We start from the raw sequence: 16,046 nt of genomic DNA, 5'->3' as shown, positions 1-16,046 counted from the left end.
TTAAGTTTAACCTTAACTCTGAATCTCTTGGGTTTGCAATGCTTGGTTTTGGGATAATTACAACATTCTTGTGATGGTTTTTTACTCTTGAGGTACTGAAAGGTACTCTCAACATTAACTCCAGCCTAACGTGGGTTTTTGTTGTTGTTGTTGGGAATGTTATCCTGGGACCAACATGGTCGGCTACAATTACAGTGCATAGTGAGGTAAGTGTCCAGAATGAAAAACATGTTACAGTAGCTGCTGTGTGGCTTAATGTTTATAAAAGCACCTTGACCCCTCTGGTGGAAAACACTATTGAAATAAAAAATGATTATTTGAGCATATTTGGTAGTATATGCAATAAAGTGATATGAAATTTCCCCTTTTTCAGTTGCTCATAATATTTTTTTGGACTGAAGTTTTCCATGCCTAGTCACATCCCAGAGATAATTATTATTTTTGAAAGTTTAAGCAAAATCTGTTAAAGCTTTTTTGAGTTATGTATTTTAAAAGACAATGAGAAAAAAAAACAACTTCATGTTCAGATCAGAGAGGCGTAATACATCTGACTCAAGAAGGGTGGTGAACCAATTTTGTTTAACTTTGCCATATTTTATGGATCTAAGCAATGAACTAAGTTTGAAGAAAACTGGTTCAGTATTTTTGCAGTTAAGCAAGTTGAAAGTTCTTTTAATGAATAAGATTAGCTACTGGAACAAAACCTCTGTCACCAAATGTCAAAAGTGCCCATGTACAATGGACTTTGCTGTTAGGCTTTTGCTCGATCTAAAGCAGCTTAAACTTTAGAAACCACATAGCTGGATCGAAAAACTAATGCAAACTTTTAAATTTACAAACCTTACAATACTTTATGAAGCCTAGGACACTGATGTCAGTTATAGCAACACTAAAGGAATAACAAAAGGGCTGAAATCCAAGTCACCTCTCATTGAGTTGCCTTTATGTGGTGGTAAGGTAGACATTTGAAGATTTGAAAATCATACTCTTATCCTTGCACCTTGGGTATTCATTTACACCAGTGTAAAACAAGAACAAAGTTGGTTCTAAATGCTCCCATTCTGATTTGGGATAAGACCCTCACACCAATGCAAGTCACTTTTTACACTAGCCTGCACATCTATATTTGGAGTTTGCACCAGTGCAGCTCCATTGGCATAGTTACACCAGTGCAAAAAACAAAGAAAAACCTCAAACCTCAAGTGTAAACAAAGGCCTATGTTGGCTATGCAGGTCTACAGTCTGATTTATCTACCTGTGGTGATTATTGATGTTCAAATGACTCAGTGACAGACACATTAGAAATACATATACAGAACAGTTTTGAATGTTCACTTATCTTTATCAAGTGATCTAAAAGTTAAAATCAACTCGAACTCAGGACTAGCTCAAAATTTGGAAACTTTAACATGCATAGAACTTTGAAAGCCATTAATTAAATTTTCTTTAAAATTTGGCTTGTTTGATAGGACTCATTAAGAGATGGAAAAAATATCAAACCAAGTTTGAAGACTGCATATATTGTAACTTATGGTATATAAAGGCTGTATAAAAATCCATTATGTATTATATTATTTTGCAAAATTTGAGATGCTAAGTGGCAAAGTTAAGATTAATTTTTAAAGTTTAACTCTGCATTTCCTTGAGTGATTGATTTCTATAAAATCTTGGATTTTATACAGTGACCATCACCCTGATACTCTGCCTTTAGTACTGCATTATATTTGTGTGTGCTATATTATAGTTTGTATGTAGTATTATCTCTTTGTTACGGCAAAAGTGATGTTAAGATGTACCCTGGAAGTAAAAAAATACACATATTAAAAAGGGAATGCCACAATTGCTTCTTAAATTCCAACAATTTTTTCCCCAACAAATGTAGTAATAGTAGCTTAAAACCTTTACTAGTCAAGAATGTCAGTTTAATTGCTGCAAATGTACATTTTCAGAGTTAAAAAGCCTTTAGGTTTTGATTAGCATCTAGGATACACCATAACCATTAAAATTCTGTGAAGCATAAATCCCTCAAATGTCAATGCTCCTGAAGTTCTGGGTTATAACAAGTTTGTTATCGGAAAGTAAGAATTCATATGAACGTTTTACAAAATAAAATCTAGTAAAAAACTCTCTTCTGAAAAGGGAAAAAAATAGAAAAAATGTTCACCCACAGGCCACTGTGGATACAGCAAACTGAGTCTCACTTTTTATCTAAGTTAATGGGCATTCTGAAACATCCCATTGCTATGAAACTGCTTAAAATCCATGGTTGTTTGCACTGTTGTTGTAGCCATGTTGATCCCAGGATATAAGAGAGAAAAGATAGGAGAGGTAATATCTTTTATTGTACCAACTTCTGTTGGCGGAAGGAACGTACTTTCAAGCTACATAGAGCTCTGAAGAAGAACCTGAAGAAGAGCTCGAAAACTATAAATGTCCACCGGCAGAAGTTGATGCAATAAAGATATTACTTTACTTATCTTGCCTCCCTAAATCCATTGTATCTATTCAAAATAAGCAAATGTACATCTAAAACCACTTTGAGCAGGTGCCTGATCTCCACTAGAGAAATATGAATGATCAATATGATCAATATGGTATTTTTTAAAATACCCACAGACTTTTTGCTTTTTAGAATTCTTCATCAACTTTCTCCTGAGTTTACTGACACTGAATGACTTGATTTTTTTAAAAAGGTTTACACTTTCCTTGTACCCGGGTGTGTAAATCCTGAGGGATTGAAGAGTAGCCCTGGATTTTTTTTTAAAGTGTGAAGGGAAGCTTTGGACTTTTTGGCGCACAGTTTTGTCTCTTCAAAGGGGAGGTCCTCCACAGTTGTTTGAACCTCTTCGGGGAAGTGGGATAGGTGCAGCTAATAGGCTCATCTCATCACGACGGCAGTAGAGATGGAGCATGCCACCACATGAGCTAAGTTGAGCATAGACTGGAGTGATGTCTTTGCTACCAGTTGGCCTTCATTATCTATGGCCTTAAATTGTTCCTTGTATGAACCCAGGAGCTGCTCAATACAGGAATTGAGTTTTGAAGAGTTCTGGTAATCATATTTCACCATTAAGGCTTGATAGTTTGCAATGTGGAACTGAAGAGTGGCTAAGGAGTATGTTTTCCTCCCAGAAAGATCTAATTGCTTCCAGTCCTGGTTGTGGGGGGAGGGATTTGAAATGGTGCTGGTGGCCTCTTCAGTTCACCATATCACTATGATTGAACTGCGAGGCAGGTGGGAGGCAGGAGACAAGTTCCATGTCTTTTGCTGGCACATAAAACTTTTTGTTGGCCTGCTTACATGTTGGTGGGACTGATGCAGGGATCTGCCATATGAGTTTGGCAGGGTCCAAGACTGCCTTGTTAATACAGAGGGCTACTCTGGATGAGGGAGAAGAATGTTAAAATGTCCACTAGTTTGTGGTGTGACTTGGTCACCTCCTGTAGTGATATCTGCAGTGCCTCTGCCACCCTCTGGGCCAGCTCCTGAAATAGTTTAAAATCATCTGCCAATGATGGAGGAGGGGGCTTACCCATCTAGTCCGTTGATGATGAGAAATATTTCCCTTTCTCCTCGACTTCAGTCTCTTGTTCCTCTTGTCTGTTGCGGGGGAGGGGGTTCAGATGCCCTCGATGCAGCAGCTCAAGGAGAAGGTCTCCTTGGTTGCTGGTAGGCCAAGCTGGAGTTATGGGAGGCACATTGTCTGTGAGCATGCCATTGAGAGGGTGGGAAGGGGCCATTGAGAGGGTGGGAAGGGACCTGGTGGTTGGTACCAGGGCTGCCCCTACAGGGAGGCTGGGGATCAGATGGATGGTATGGTTGTGGTCCATAGCGGAATTGGGCACCATACGGATGGTGAGAAAAACAGCTGGAAACCACATCCTCTTGCTCACTATCTGACTCAGGGGATGAAAAAGGTAGTGCACAGCATGAGGTTGCCAGTGAGTCAGGAGCTCTGGGTGAACTCAGTACTGGGGTCCTGGTACTGAGGTGAATCTGGTGCATCAGACACCAAAGGTCTGTTGCGTACCGGAGGTCCGGTGGTGCCAAAAGTATTGGTACTGGAGGTGATCGTCAGTCACAGGATGTCTGTTCTGAAGGAGTCAGTGATACACAGCTGAGGGTATGGTCTGTCGGTGCATGGTGTGCTGCAGGCAGTAACAATGTCAATGTCTGTGCCACAGGAGCCTTTCCTGGGGTGGATTCTCTATGTCTCTCATGCCCAGTCAGGACCAATGATTCCTTACCTATGCCTATTGGGTCCGTAGGCAGCCCAACATGCTCTATTGGGGTGGTACCACGTCAGTCCGAGTACCAGATTTAGATGGCTTTGGTGCCGTCGATACCGATGATACTGATTGAGCTGGAGATCATTTTCAGCTTGATTGGGACTCATTTTGGGAACTCACAGCTCTTTTTTTAGAGGCCTTATGTGAGCGGCTCGTAGATGTCTTCTTGGAATCACTCCCCTTAAAAGTAGAGGGTTGCAGTGAGGTTTCTCACTGTCTAGGATCTTGGTGCAGCTCAGATAGTTGAAGGGCTGCCTCCATTAATGGGAATTTGAGTCTCAGTTCTCTATCCTTTCTGGATCTGGGCTTCAGTTGCTGGCACAAACCACACTTCTGTGGGATGTTTTTCTCTCCCAGGCAGCAGACCCGCTGAGCATGTTCGTCAGCCACTGGGATAGATTACTTGCAACTGAGACATTTCTTGAAGCCCTGGGAGCCGGGCATATCCTGTCCAGTGGGATCCCCACACAGGGGGTTGAAGAAAAGAACAAAGTCCAAATTAAAGGAGTTTTTTAAATTAACAACAAAATAAAAAGATAAATGGAGTAAAGAAAAGAAAAGGAAGCTCCAAAGGTAGTTTAAAATTAAAACAGGCTTCCATAAAGTTTATGCTATTGTCATGTTCTCCCCCCTGCCCAATTCATGCCAGCTGCCTTCAATTAATGCATTATCTTTCCATGCTCCCCAAAAACACACATGACACCTGTTCCCCCTGCTCCACAAAGTTAATGCCTTCCAGGACCGGCCTACCTAGTGCTGAGGAGTGAAGCCCAGGAACTCCCAGCTGCAGCTCTGGGCCCTTTGCTCTTCTCTTCCCCCCTCCCCTCCAAGCAGCCTTTGAGGTAAGGTAGAAAGCTACAAAGGAAACAAACCATCCATTTTACAAGGGGAATGGTGATGAGAAAGTGACTCTGACACACTTTTCACAGAACAAGTAGGGAGTAAACAGATTGGCAGAGACAGCCCAGCTCTGCTCCATTCTTCAGTACCCATCTTATGAAATTATGAGCGTCCAGCAGAGCTAGTCCTTTCTTGCCCCTCCCTATCTAAAAATCTATTGGCAGATCTGACACAGCTCTTTAGACCTCTCTCCAGAAGGGAAGGGAAGGGAAGGGAAGTGTGTGTGCGGTGTGGGGGGAGGATCACAGGAACCAGAGCTGCAGGAGGAGGCTCTCCTTCCTCTTCATGTTAGTCAGCAGCACCTAGCTCCAAACAGAATGTGATATGTATAATGTAAACCAATCCAGTTATAGTCTGTGTCAGAGTATTTAGCCTGTAATTCCTGGACCAGCTCCTGGAAGCAATGCATTTTGGGAGTTTCAAGCAGCTACCCGCACTCTGTGGGACAATAGTAAAATGATTAGATGAATTGTTCGGCTAATTTGTATCCATACTGGTAGTAAAACAGTTGAGAATAAAATGGTCCTTAGACCTGCTGAAAACAAGTCTAAATCAAATGTTCTTGGAATACATTAATTAGTTGGATTAAAATGCTTTTTCATGTGCACATGAGCTGCTTAAAAAGCATTCTGGTAGAATGACTCTTCGAACAGTCAGTTCCTCTCTAGTAAAGAGAAGGCCAAAGGGTGAAGAGGCTTCTCAAAGATGTCAGGGCCTTCAGGTTGTTTCACACAGAGAAATAATATGATATTTTTTCTCTGGCTTAGTTCCTTCCATCTGAGCTCAAAGCACTTTATAGATATAACTGAAATATGTCTCAAAATATTGCTGAGGTATGGGAAAATATCACCATTTTGCAGATGGGGAAATTGAGGCACAAGTTACACAAAAGTCTATGGCAGATCTGAGAATAAAATCTAGATCTCCTGATTCCTACCCCTGTGCAAATGTCCATTCAGCACCTCAGAGCCAAAAAGATTTTGTTTTGCAGCTCATGAAAATAATGTTCCATGAAGTATCTCACTCACAGGAATTGATGGTGCTGGACAGTATTTGCTGAGTAATCCAGCCCAATTTCATGTTGATAAGCAGAAATTTCTAAAGGATGGAGCTGTCCCAATTCAGTAAAGGCGAGCTATTTCTACAGGCTCCAGTCCTGTCAACTGCTTCTACCTCTTCCCTGAGACCACAGATTCAGTGAGCTTGATATAAGGTGCATGGAGGGAGCAAAATAACCTTTAAGTCCATAAATACAAATTTAAATGCATAACTTCCATTTAGACTATCTTGTTGCATTCTTACATTATGCCTGATTCTTGACTGCTCTAATCATGAATTAACTGCAGTATTCCATTAACATTCAGTTTTACACTAACTTGCAATTTATCTATATTATTTATGTAAATGTTGTATACTTTGCATATAAATAATAGTCAGCACCTCTCATAGCATTCTCCATGGTCATAAGTAGCATTTTTATATAGCCAAGGTACTGCAAGGATATTTTCAGGGACTGAAACATTGCAAAGGTTCCTTGTTGATTTGTTTTTAAGTTATATCACAAACTTTACACTACTTCTTAAGAAGTATCATGGTGACTATCATTTTCAAAGTTCTTATAAACAGAGAATGTTTTCTTGAACAAAGGGTGAAAAATAAGACTAATTTGTTAGGGCTGATTTCCTGACTATATGTTCTAAAAATATTTGAGTGGTACTTATTGTATTATTAAGTGCAATACAAATTTATGCATTTTGGATCAATGGAAGCTCTTTTAAAAGAAAACTAAACAGCAATGTCATCCTTCCCATGACTTATTTGGTTTCCACTTGGAAAACCTTGTCTACCTCGTGTTTTTAATGGAGTATGAGCCAACATGTGTTTGTCAGTTAATTGCTATTACAGTAATTAAGAAAGGAGCAGAGGGCTGTTGCTTTAACTACTTTGCCACATAAATGAAAGCTATTATATCTTAAACTAAAGATGAAATGCTAGACTTGAAAAAAAAATCCAAATGACACTTTCCATTTACAGAATTTAAGATATCCTTAATAATTTCCTTCAAGATAATGGCCCTGAGTTTCATAGATACTAAGGTCAGAAGGGACCATTTTGATCATCTAGTCCGACCTCCTGCACAACGCAGGCCACAGAATCTCACCCACCCACTCCTACGAAAAACCTCACCTATGTCTGAGCTATTGAAGTCCTCAAATCGTGGTTTAAAGACTTCAAGGAGCAGAGAATCCTCCCTCAAGTGACCCGTGCCCCACGCTACAGAGGAAAGTGAAAACCCTCCAGGACCTCTTCCAATCTGCCCTGGAGGAAAATTCCTTTCCAACCCCAAATATGGCGATCAGCTAAACCCTGAGCATATGGGCAAGATTCACCAGCCAGATACTACAGAAAATTCTTTCCTGGGCAACTCAGATCCCATCCATCTAATATCCCATCTCAGGGGATTAGGCCTATTTACCCTGAATATTTAAAGATAAATTAATTACCAAAATCACATTATCCCATCATACCATCTCCTCCATAAACTTATCGAGTAGAATCTTAAAGCCAGATAGATCTTTTGCCCCCACTGCTTCCCTTGGAAGGCTATTCCAAAACTTCACTCCTCTGATGGTTAAAAACCTTTGTCTGATTTCAAGTCTAAACTTCCTGGTGGCCAGTTTATACCCATTTGTTCTTGTGTCCACATTGGTGCTGAGCTGAAATAATTCCTCTCCCTCTCCTGTATTTATCCCTCTGATATATTTATAGAGAGCAATCATATCTCCCCTTAACCTTCTTTTAGTTAGGTTAAACAAGCCAAGCTCCTTAACTCTCCTTTCATAAGACAAGTTTTCCATTCCTCGGATCATCCTAGTAGCCCTTCTCTGTACCTGCTCCAGTTTGAATTCATCCTTTTTAAACATGGGAGACCAGAACTGCACATAGTATTCCAGGTGAGGTCTCACTAGTGCCTTGTATAACAGTACTAAAACCTCCTTATCCCTACTGGAAATGCCTCTCCTGATGCATCCCAAAACCGCATTAGCTTTTTTCACAGCCATATCACATTGGCAGCTCATAGTCATCCTATGATCAACCAATACTCCAAGGTCCTTCTCCTCTTCCGTTACTTCTAATTGATGCATCCCCAGTTTATAACTAAAATTCTTGTTATTAATCCCTAAATGCATAACCTTACACTTCTCACTATTAAATTTCTATTCCTCCAGTTTACAAGGTCATCCAGATCCTCCTGTATAATATCCTGATCCTTCTCTGAATTGGCAATACCTCCCAGCTTTGTATCATCTGCAAACTTTGTTAGCACACTCCCACTTTTTGTGCCGAGGTCAGTAATAAAAAGATTAAATAAGATTGGTCCCAAAACTGATCCCTGAGGAACTCCACTGGTAACCTCCCTGCAGCCTGACAGTTCACCTTTCAGTAGGATCCGTTGTAGTCTCCCCTTTAACCAATTCCTTATCCACCTTTTGATGTTCATATTGATCCCCATCTTTTCCAATTTAACTAATAATTCCCCATGTGGCACGGTATCAAACGCCTTACTGAAATCTAGGTAAATTAGATCCACTGCGTTTCCTTTGTCTAAAAAATCTGTTACTTTCTCAAAGAAGGAGATCAGGTTGGTTTGGCACGATCTACCTTTTGTAAAACCATGTTGTATTTTGTCCCATTTACCATTGACTTCAATGTCCTTAACTAATTTCTCCTTCAAAATTTTTTCCAGGACCTTGCATACTACAGATGTCAATCTAACTGACCTGTAGTTACCCGGATCACTTTTTTTCCCTTTCTTAAAAATAGGAACTATCTTAGCAATTCTCCAATCATTCAGTACAACTCCTGAGTTTACAGATTCATTAAAAATTCTTGCTAATGGGCTTGCAATTTCAGGTGCCAATTCCTTTAATATTCTTGGATGAAGATTATCCGGGCCCCCCCGATTTAGTCCCATTAAGCTGTTTGAGTTTTGCTTCTACCTCAGATATGGTAATATCTACCTCCATATCCTCATTCCCATTTGTCATGCTACCATTATCCCTAAGATCCTCTTTAGCCTTATTAAAGACTGAGGCAAAGTATTTGTTTAGATATTGGGCCATGCCTAGATTATCTTTAACCTCCACTCCATCCTCAGTGTTTAGCGACCCCACTTCTTCTTTCTTAGTTTTCTTCTTATTTATATGGCTATAGAACCTTTTACTATTGGTTTTAATTCCCTTTGCAAGGTCCAATTCTACTCGACTTTTAGCCTGTCTCACTTTATCCCTACATGTTCTGACCTCAATAAGGTAGCTTTTCTTGCTGATCCCTCCCATCTTCCACTCCCTGTATGCTTTCTGCTTCTTCTTAATCACCCCTCTAAGATGCTTGCTCATCCAGCTTGGTCTACAACTCCTGCCTAAGAATTTTTTCCCCTTTCTTGGGATACAGGCTTCCGATAGCTTCTGCAGCTTTGATTTAAAGTAATCCCAGGCCTCCCCTACCTTTAGATCCATAAATTCTTCAGTCCAATCCACTTCCCTAACTAATTTCCTTAATTTTTGAAAGTCAGCCCTTTCGAAATCAAAAACCCTAGTTGCAGATTTATTTTTGTTAATTCTTCCGTTCAGTTTGAACTGAATTAGCTCATGATCACTTGAACCAAGATTATCCCCTACAACCATTTCTTCTAAGAGGTCCTCGCTACTCACCAAAATTAAATCTAAAATGGCATCCCCTCTAGTCGGTTCAGCAACTACTTGATAAAGGAATCCATCAGCTATCGCATCTAGGAAAATCTGAGCCCTATTACTATTACTAGCACTGGTCCTCCAGTCTACATCTGGGAAGTTAAAGTCTCCCATGATCATGCAGTTTCCATTAGTATTTACTTGATTAAAAACATTAAAAAGGGCTCTATCCATATCCAAATTAGATCCCGGAGGTCTATAGCACACCCCAAGCGCTATTGTAGGAGAGGCTCTACTAGTTATCTTCCCCAATGTAATTTTTGCCCAGACGGACTCTGTCTTATCCATTGCATCGCTTCTTATTTCTTTACATTCTTCCTCATCATTGATATACAATGCTATTCCACCACCTTTACCTTTATTTCTGTCTTTCCTAAATAGCACATTCCCTTCAATACCTGTAGTCCAGTCATGACTACTATTCCACCATGTTTCTGTTATCCCTATAATATCTGGTTTCACTTCCTGCACCAGTAGCTCTAGTTCCTCCATTTTGTTACCTAGGGTCCTCGCATTGGTGTACAAACATCTTAATTTTTGCTGTTTGGCCTCGCTCACTTTTTGTACCCTATTAGGCACAGTCATTCTACAGCCAGTATAACCTATTAGACTGGTATCCACACTGCCCTCGCTCGTTATATACATTCTCCTACCCACGGCTGTATCCTTTCTTACTTCATCTTCTTCCCTCTCAGTGCTAAAATCTGGCGTGGAGATTACCTGGACATCTCCCAACCATCTCCCCCATGGGTGAGAGTGGACCAAGCCAGGAGGAGGAAATCTTGGACGAGCATGTGAGGGGCAGTGGGACTCAGAGGCAGAGGACAACTTGGAGGTCAGAGATGCATGCAGCCAGGAGCTCTTCTCTACCCCAGAGGAGACTAGCCATTCACAGCTATTGGAGCTTGGTGAAGCGCAAACAGGAGAGGAGGCCCCAGTAAGTGGCTTTGATTTTGGGAATCGCTGAAGCAAGTTGTTGGGGGCAGGAGGGTTGCAGAAAGCAGGCTTGTGTCTGTATGATGCACGAACCACCACATCCCTGGTCTGAGCGGCGGAACAGGGTGTTGATTGACCCCCTCACTTCATGGGAATCTGCCTCAGAGATCTCCACGAAACTCTCATGGAGATACTGGGCAATCTGCTGCTGCTGGTTCTTTGACAGAGGTGCTTTGTTTCTTGGCCCATTATGAGTAACTTTCCCTCGGCACTCTGCTGTCACTGTGGGTGGGGGGAACCATTGCTGCACATAGGCGAGCTACATAAGGGCCAGGGCGGAAGCTACAATCTTGGAGAAGACCCTCCCTTGATTCCCTGCTCACCCTCAGCAGCAAGATATCTTCCATAATTAATACAACCTGTGGAAAATGTGGGGACAGTAATGATTTTAAGGCCCCCCCCGTAGTGCTGGCTCTCCCCCAGAGCCACGTGCCCAGTGTACAGTACAATCCTGGAACACTGATTTCTCCTGCCCCTGTGGTTACTCACCATTTTGTGGGTCTTGTGGCTCATGTGTGCTTGCCTGGGGTCGGTCAGTTAGTGACAGGTATGTTGTATTTTGCAAATTTGCATGCTACAACCCAGCTGTTGTTCCTCTTACACTTTATTTTGTCCAATAACTTAACTGGGAGTCCTGAAACATTAGTTATTTTTATTGGGATAACAATTAGACACCCCAGAGTCCTATTTTGCTGGGCGCTATACACACACATAAGGAAGATAGTCCCTGACTCAAAGTGCTTACCTTCTTAGGCCCTCATCCTTCAAACACATTCATGCTTAACTTTATGCATGAATAGCCCATGACACCAGTGAGGCTACTTGTGTGTACAGTTAAAGCGCATTTTTTAATGTTTGCAAATTCAAGGCCTAAACATGTGAGAAGAATAACAGGTGAATAAAACAGATAAGTGCGAGGGCAGGACATGGTATAAATTAAGGAATTATACACACTAGCTATTTTGAGTGATTTTTAGGCATTAAAACAGATACAAGTTTAAGGAGGTATTTGTAGGAGGACAGTATCAGGGGATAGCCATGTTAGTCTGTATCCACAAAAACAACAAGCAGTCTGGTGGCACCTTAAAGACTAACAGATTTGTGGGGTTTTTACCCACGAAAGCTTATGCTCAAACAAATCTGTTAATCTTTAAGATGCCACCGGACTCCTTGTTGTTTTTGCAGGAGGATAGTTGCTGTATGAGTTTCTCAGCATTTTAAGTAAAATAAAAAATCTTAAGTTGACATCAAACCGCTGTATTTCCCCTCCAGTTTAGTAATAGCAATTCAGAAGCATCTGGCTCTTTTGATTTTACTTGCAGTGCTGAATGGGGAGCTTTTTCAGAGCTCCCAGTTCAGGTTCTTATGAAAGGGAAACGTACTTATAGAGTTATATACCTCTTTATAGAGTGTTTTTCAATTTCATGGAAAGCATAACAGCTGGGCTGGAGGACCTCAGCTTTGTCTTTGGAGCTTAAGTTTGTAATATTTACTTTTAAAACAGGGATAAATAACTTAATTTTCCTCCTTCATTTTCATTTTCATCTTCTCCTATCCCCCGCTGCATTTCACATAATGTGGTAAGGTAGGTCCTACATTGGAAAGTATAAAACTAATTAATTTTGACTGCTTTAGGCCAACCCTGCAACCTGGACTGCTGTCCATCTCTTCCAACCCTGCATAATACACTTGGATGAGCAGGCTTTATTCATAGATATTCATAGAATATCAGGGTTGGAAGGGACCTTAGGAGGTCATCTAGTCCAACCCCCTGCTCAAAGCAGGACCAATCCCCAATTTTTGCCCTGGATCCCTAAATGGCCCCCTCAAGGATTGAACTCACAACCCTGTGTTTAGCAGGCCAATGCTCAAGCCACTTTAGATCAGGGGTGGGCAAATTTTTTGGCCTGAGGGCCACATCTGGGTATGGAAATGGTATGGCAGGCCATGAATGCTCACGAAATTGGGGTTGGGGTGCAGGAGGTGGGGCCAGAAATAAATTCAGGGTGCAGGAGGGGGCTCCAGGCTGGGGCAGGGGGTTGAGGTGCGGGGGGAGGGCGGGGAAGGCTCTGGCAGGAGATGTGGGCTCTGGGGTGGGGCTCGGGATTTGGGGTATAAGAGGGTGCTCCAGGCTGGGACAGAGGGGTTCAGGGGGCAGGAGGTGAATCAGAGTTGGGGCAGGGGGTTGGGACACTGGGCGGGTGAGGGTTTCTGGCTGGGGGTGCGGCCAGAAATGAGGAGTTCAGGGTGCGAGAGGGGCTCCATGCTGGGGCAGGGGCTTGGGGTGCAGGGTGCGGTGAGGGCTCCAGCTAGGGGTGCAGGCTCTGGAGATGAGGGGTTTGGGTGCAGGAGGGTTCTCCGGGCTGGGTTTGAGGGGTTCAGAGGGTGGGAGGGGGATCAGGGCTGGGGCAGTGGGTTGGGGTGTGGGAGGGACTCAGGGGTGCAGGCTCCTGGCGGCACTTACCTCAAGTAACAGCATGTCCCGCCTCCAGCTCCTACATGGTGGCATGGCCAGGCAGCTCTGCGCACTGCCCCATCCACAGGTGCCGCCCCTGCAGCTCCCACTGGCCACAGCTCCTGGTTTGGGGCAGGAGCAGCACGCTGATCCCCCTGGCTGCCCCTAAATGTAGGAGCCAGAGGAGGGACATGCCGCTGCTTCCAAGAGCCATGTGGAGCTGTGGCACATGCGCACAGAGTGGCCCCCAACCCTGCTCCTCAGCTGGAGCAGGGCAAGCCCCAGACCCCGTTCCCCAGCAGGAGCTCGAGAGAAGGATTAAATTGCCTAGTGGGCCAGATGTGGCCCTCGAGCCCTAGTTTGCCCACTCCTGCTTTAGATTCTATACTCAATTCAAATATGCATAGACCTCAGAATGCACAAGATTTAAAATGTACAGAAACTCTATTGATCCTCCTGGATCCTTTCACGTTAATGTTGAAGTATAAGAAGAATTAAGGCTTATGTTCCAATCCACAAAGGCCTCTAAAAGTGTCATTGGAAGACTACCAGCAAGTATGGCAGCCTGTCTCTGAGCTCCCTCCCAGGACTATAGATTTCAAATTTTAGGTGCTGTGTAATACTACCACATTCTGATTTGATAAAAATGTGGTAGCGATGATCATTGTAGCAAAAATATTTCATCCACCAAATGCATCCGATGAAGTGAGCTGTAGCTCACGAAAGCTTATGCTCTAATAAATTTGTTAGTCTCTAAGGTGCCACAAGTACTCCTTTTCTTTTTGTATATTCTCTGTCCATCCCACGAGGGTCTTGCACGTAAAATGAAATCTAACTTTCTACTTCAGTTTCCTTGTAAATACCACAGAATGACAGTTGTATCCCCTATTGCACTGAAGGAATGCATGCACAGTTAGCTAGCCAGGTGCACCCCTTCTAAAGTGTAGTGTGGGTTGTGATTAGCCAAGTAGAGCTAGAGGAAGAATTTAGCAGAGGAGTAGGTGAATCAACTCATTTCACCACCCTCTTTGGTGGTGTTTACAAAGAAACTGTTGCAGAAGTGGGTTGGAGGGAGGGTGCAACTTTGTTTTCTGCTTCAGGTCTCTTGGACTGATCGGTGTGTAATAAGATATACAAAGAGTGATTTTTTGCTCCTCTCTATTGTTGTTTGAGCAATAGGCAAATGGTTTGGATGATGACTCTTTAAAAGAAGGAAAAGGAAGGGAATGTTGGAATCGGAAGGTTCCATGACCGTTGGGATTGACTGTTGAGAAGAAAAGTAAACAGAAGTGAAATGACAGTCGGGGAGGAAATGGGAAGTGACGGAAAGTGAATAGAAAAACACAAAAGAAGCCAACAGCACAGGGAGAACTAAAATACTCGGGAGAAGATGTGAGTAATGTTGATTAACATTTCATTGTATCAAGAATGTAAAAAGTTAATTGTGGCCTGACCATTTTTAAACTAGAAAATTCAATCCTAAGGCCCAGCATGTTTCCGTGTTCCTCTGCAGTGTCTTTAGACTTGTGATCTCGCTCTTCCCGGGATCCATACGGCAAGTCGTTGCCCCAGCCACCATTTTCCCATCCACTGCTCTCACTCTAGTGACAGTGCAGAGCTCCAATTCCCAGAGCACCTGCCTCTTCTTCCTGCTCTGAAAGCTGCCTTTTGACTCCACCTCCATGCAATGGGCTCAGTCAGACTGCAGATGAAGGGTGGGAGCCACCACAGCCTAAAGGGAGTGAGTTTCCTGCACAAAGGAGACTGATGGTGCCTTCTCCATGGGTATGAAGAGGCGGGAGAGGGGGACCCAGAAGGGGATCTGCTTCTGTTACTTCATCTAGAATCAACAATATCAATATTACGAATTCAAGGGCCTAATTTTCTGAAGCGCACCTTCCACAAACTGAAAAATCAAGCCCTGTTTCTTAACCCCACATTGAAGATTTTGTACCAAAATTGTCAGTTGATGTACCTCCGCTGAAGACTATAGAACAGGGGTTCTCAAACTGGGGGTCAGGACCCTTCACGGGGTCACAAGGTTATTACATGGGGAGTCGCAAGCTGTCAGCCTCCACCCCTCACCCCACTTTGCTTCCAGCATTTATAATGGTGTTAAATATGTTAAAAAGTGTTTTTAATTTATAAGGGGAGAGGGGCTGCACTCAGAGGCTTGCTATGTGAAAGCGGTCACCAGTACAAAAGTTTGAGAACCACTGCTGTAGAACAATGCTGACTTACAGTACATGATGATCTTGCCCCTTGTCTCAAAAACTGGAGTTAGGTCTGATGAGTGACTGAATAGATTCAGAAGTGCATAGATTTGGGGAGGAATTTCTGTATGTAGTGCACTGGGACTCAGGGTTGTAGCTTGCCTCCCAGAATAGAGACCTCTAGGTCATCCATGGATTACCACTATACCTATGATCTTTAAGTGCATGCAGAAATTTATCTGCAGATCAATAATTCACAAGTTTCACTTTGCTCACATAGAGATTGTGGTTGTTCCATGCTCTCAGACAATGTATTTCCTAGCTAGTTGCTATAAAAATGTTTAGAATTGGGTTCAAAAGCTGGGGGGCGGGGGAAGGGGGAAGTGCATGTGCAAATAGAATTCAAGTAGCTCTTGTGGTATAATCAAGGAAATCTAC

The 16,046-nt window shown here is 42.6% G+C and overlaps 1 protein-coding gene across 1 annotated transcript in view; it reads left to right on the top strand.

Annotated features, from left to right (window-relative positions):
* The first annotated feature begins 14,283 nt into the window (after window positions 1-14,283).
* Window positions 14,284-16,046, top strand: part of ARID2 (AT-rich interaction domain 2) — a 191,671-nt gene continuing 189,908 nt past the window's right edge. Inside the window, exon 1 of the mRNA XM_043494338.1 lies at window positions 14,284-14,787. Coding sequence (XP_043350273.1) covers window positions 14,786-14,787 — 2 coding nt within the window. The 5' untranslated portion in view covers window positions 14,284-14,785. The remainder of the gene's footprint in view (window positions 14,788-16,046) is intronic.

The sequence above is a fragment of the Dermochelys coriacea genome, chromosome 1 (genome assembly GCF_009764565.3).
Source record: "Dermochelys coriacea isolate rDerCor1 chromosome 1, rDerCor1.pri.v4, whole genome shotgun sequence".
NCBI classification, from domain to species: domain Eukaryota; kingdom Metazoa; phylum Chordata; order Testudines; family Dermochelyidae; genus Dermochelys; species Dermochelys coriacea.
This window is presented reverse-complemented; position numbering and strand designations above follow the sequence as displayed.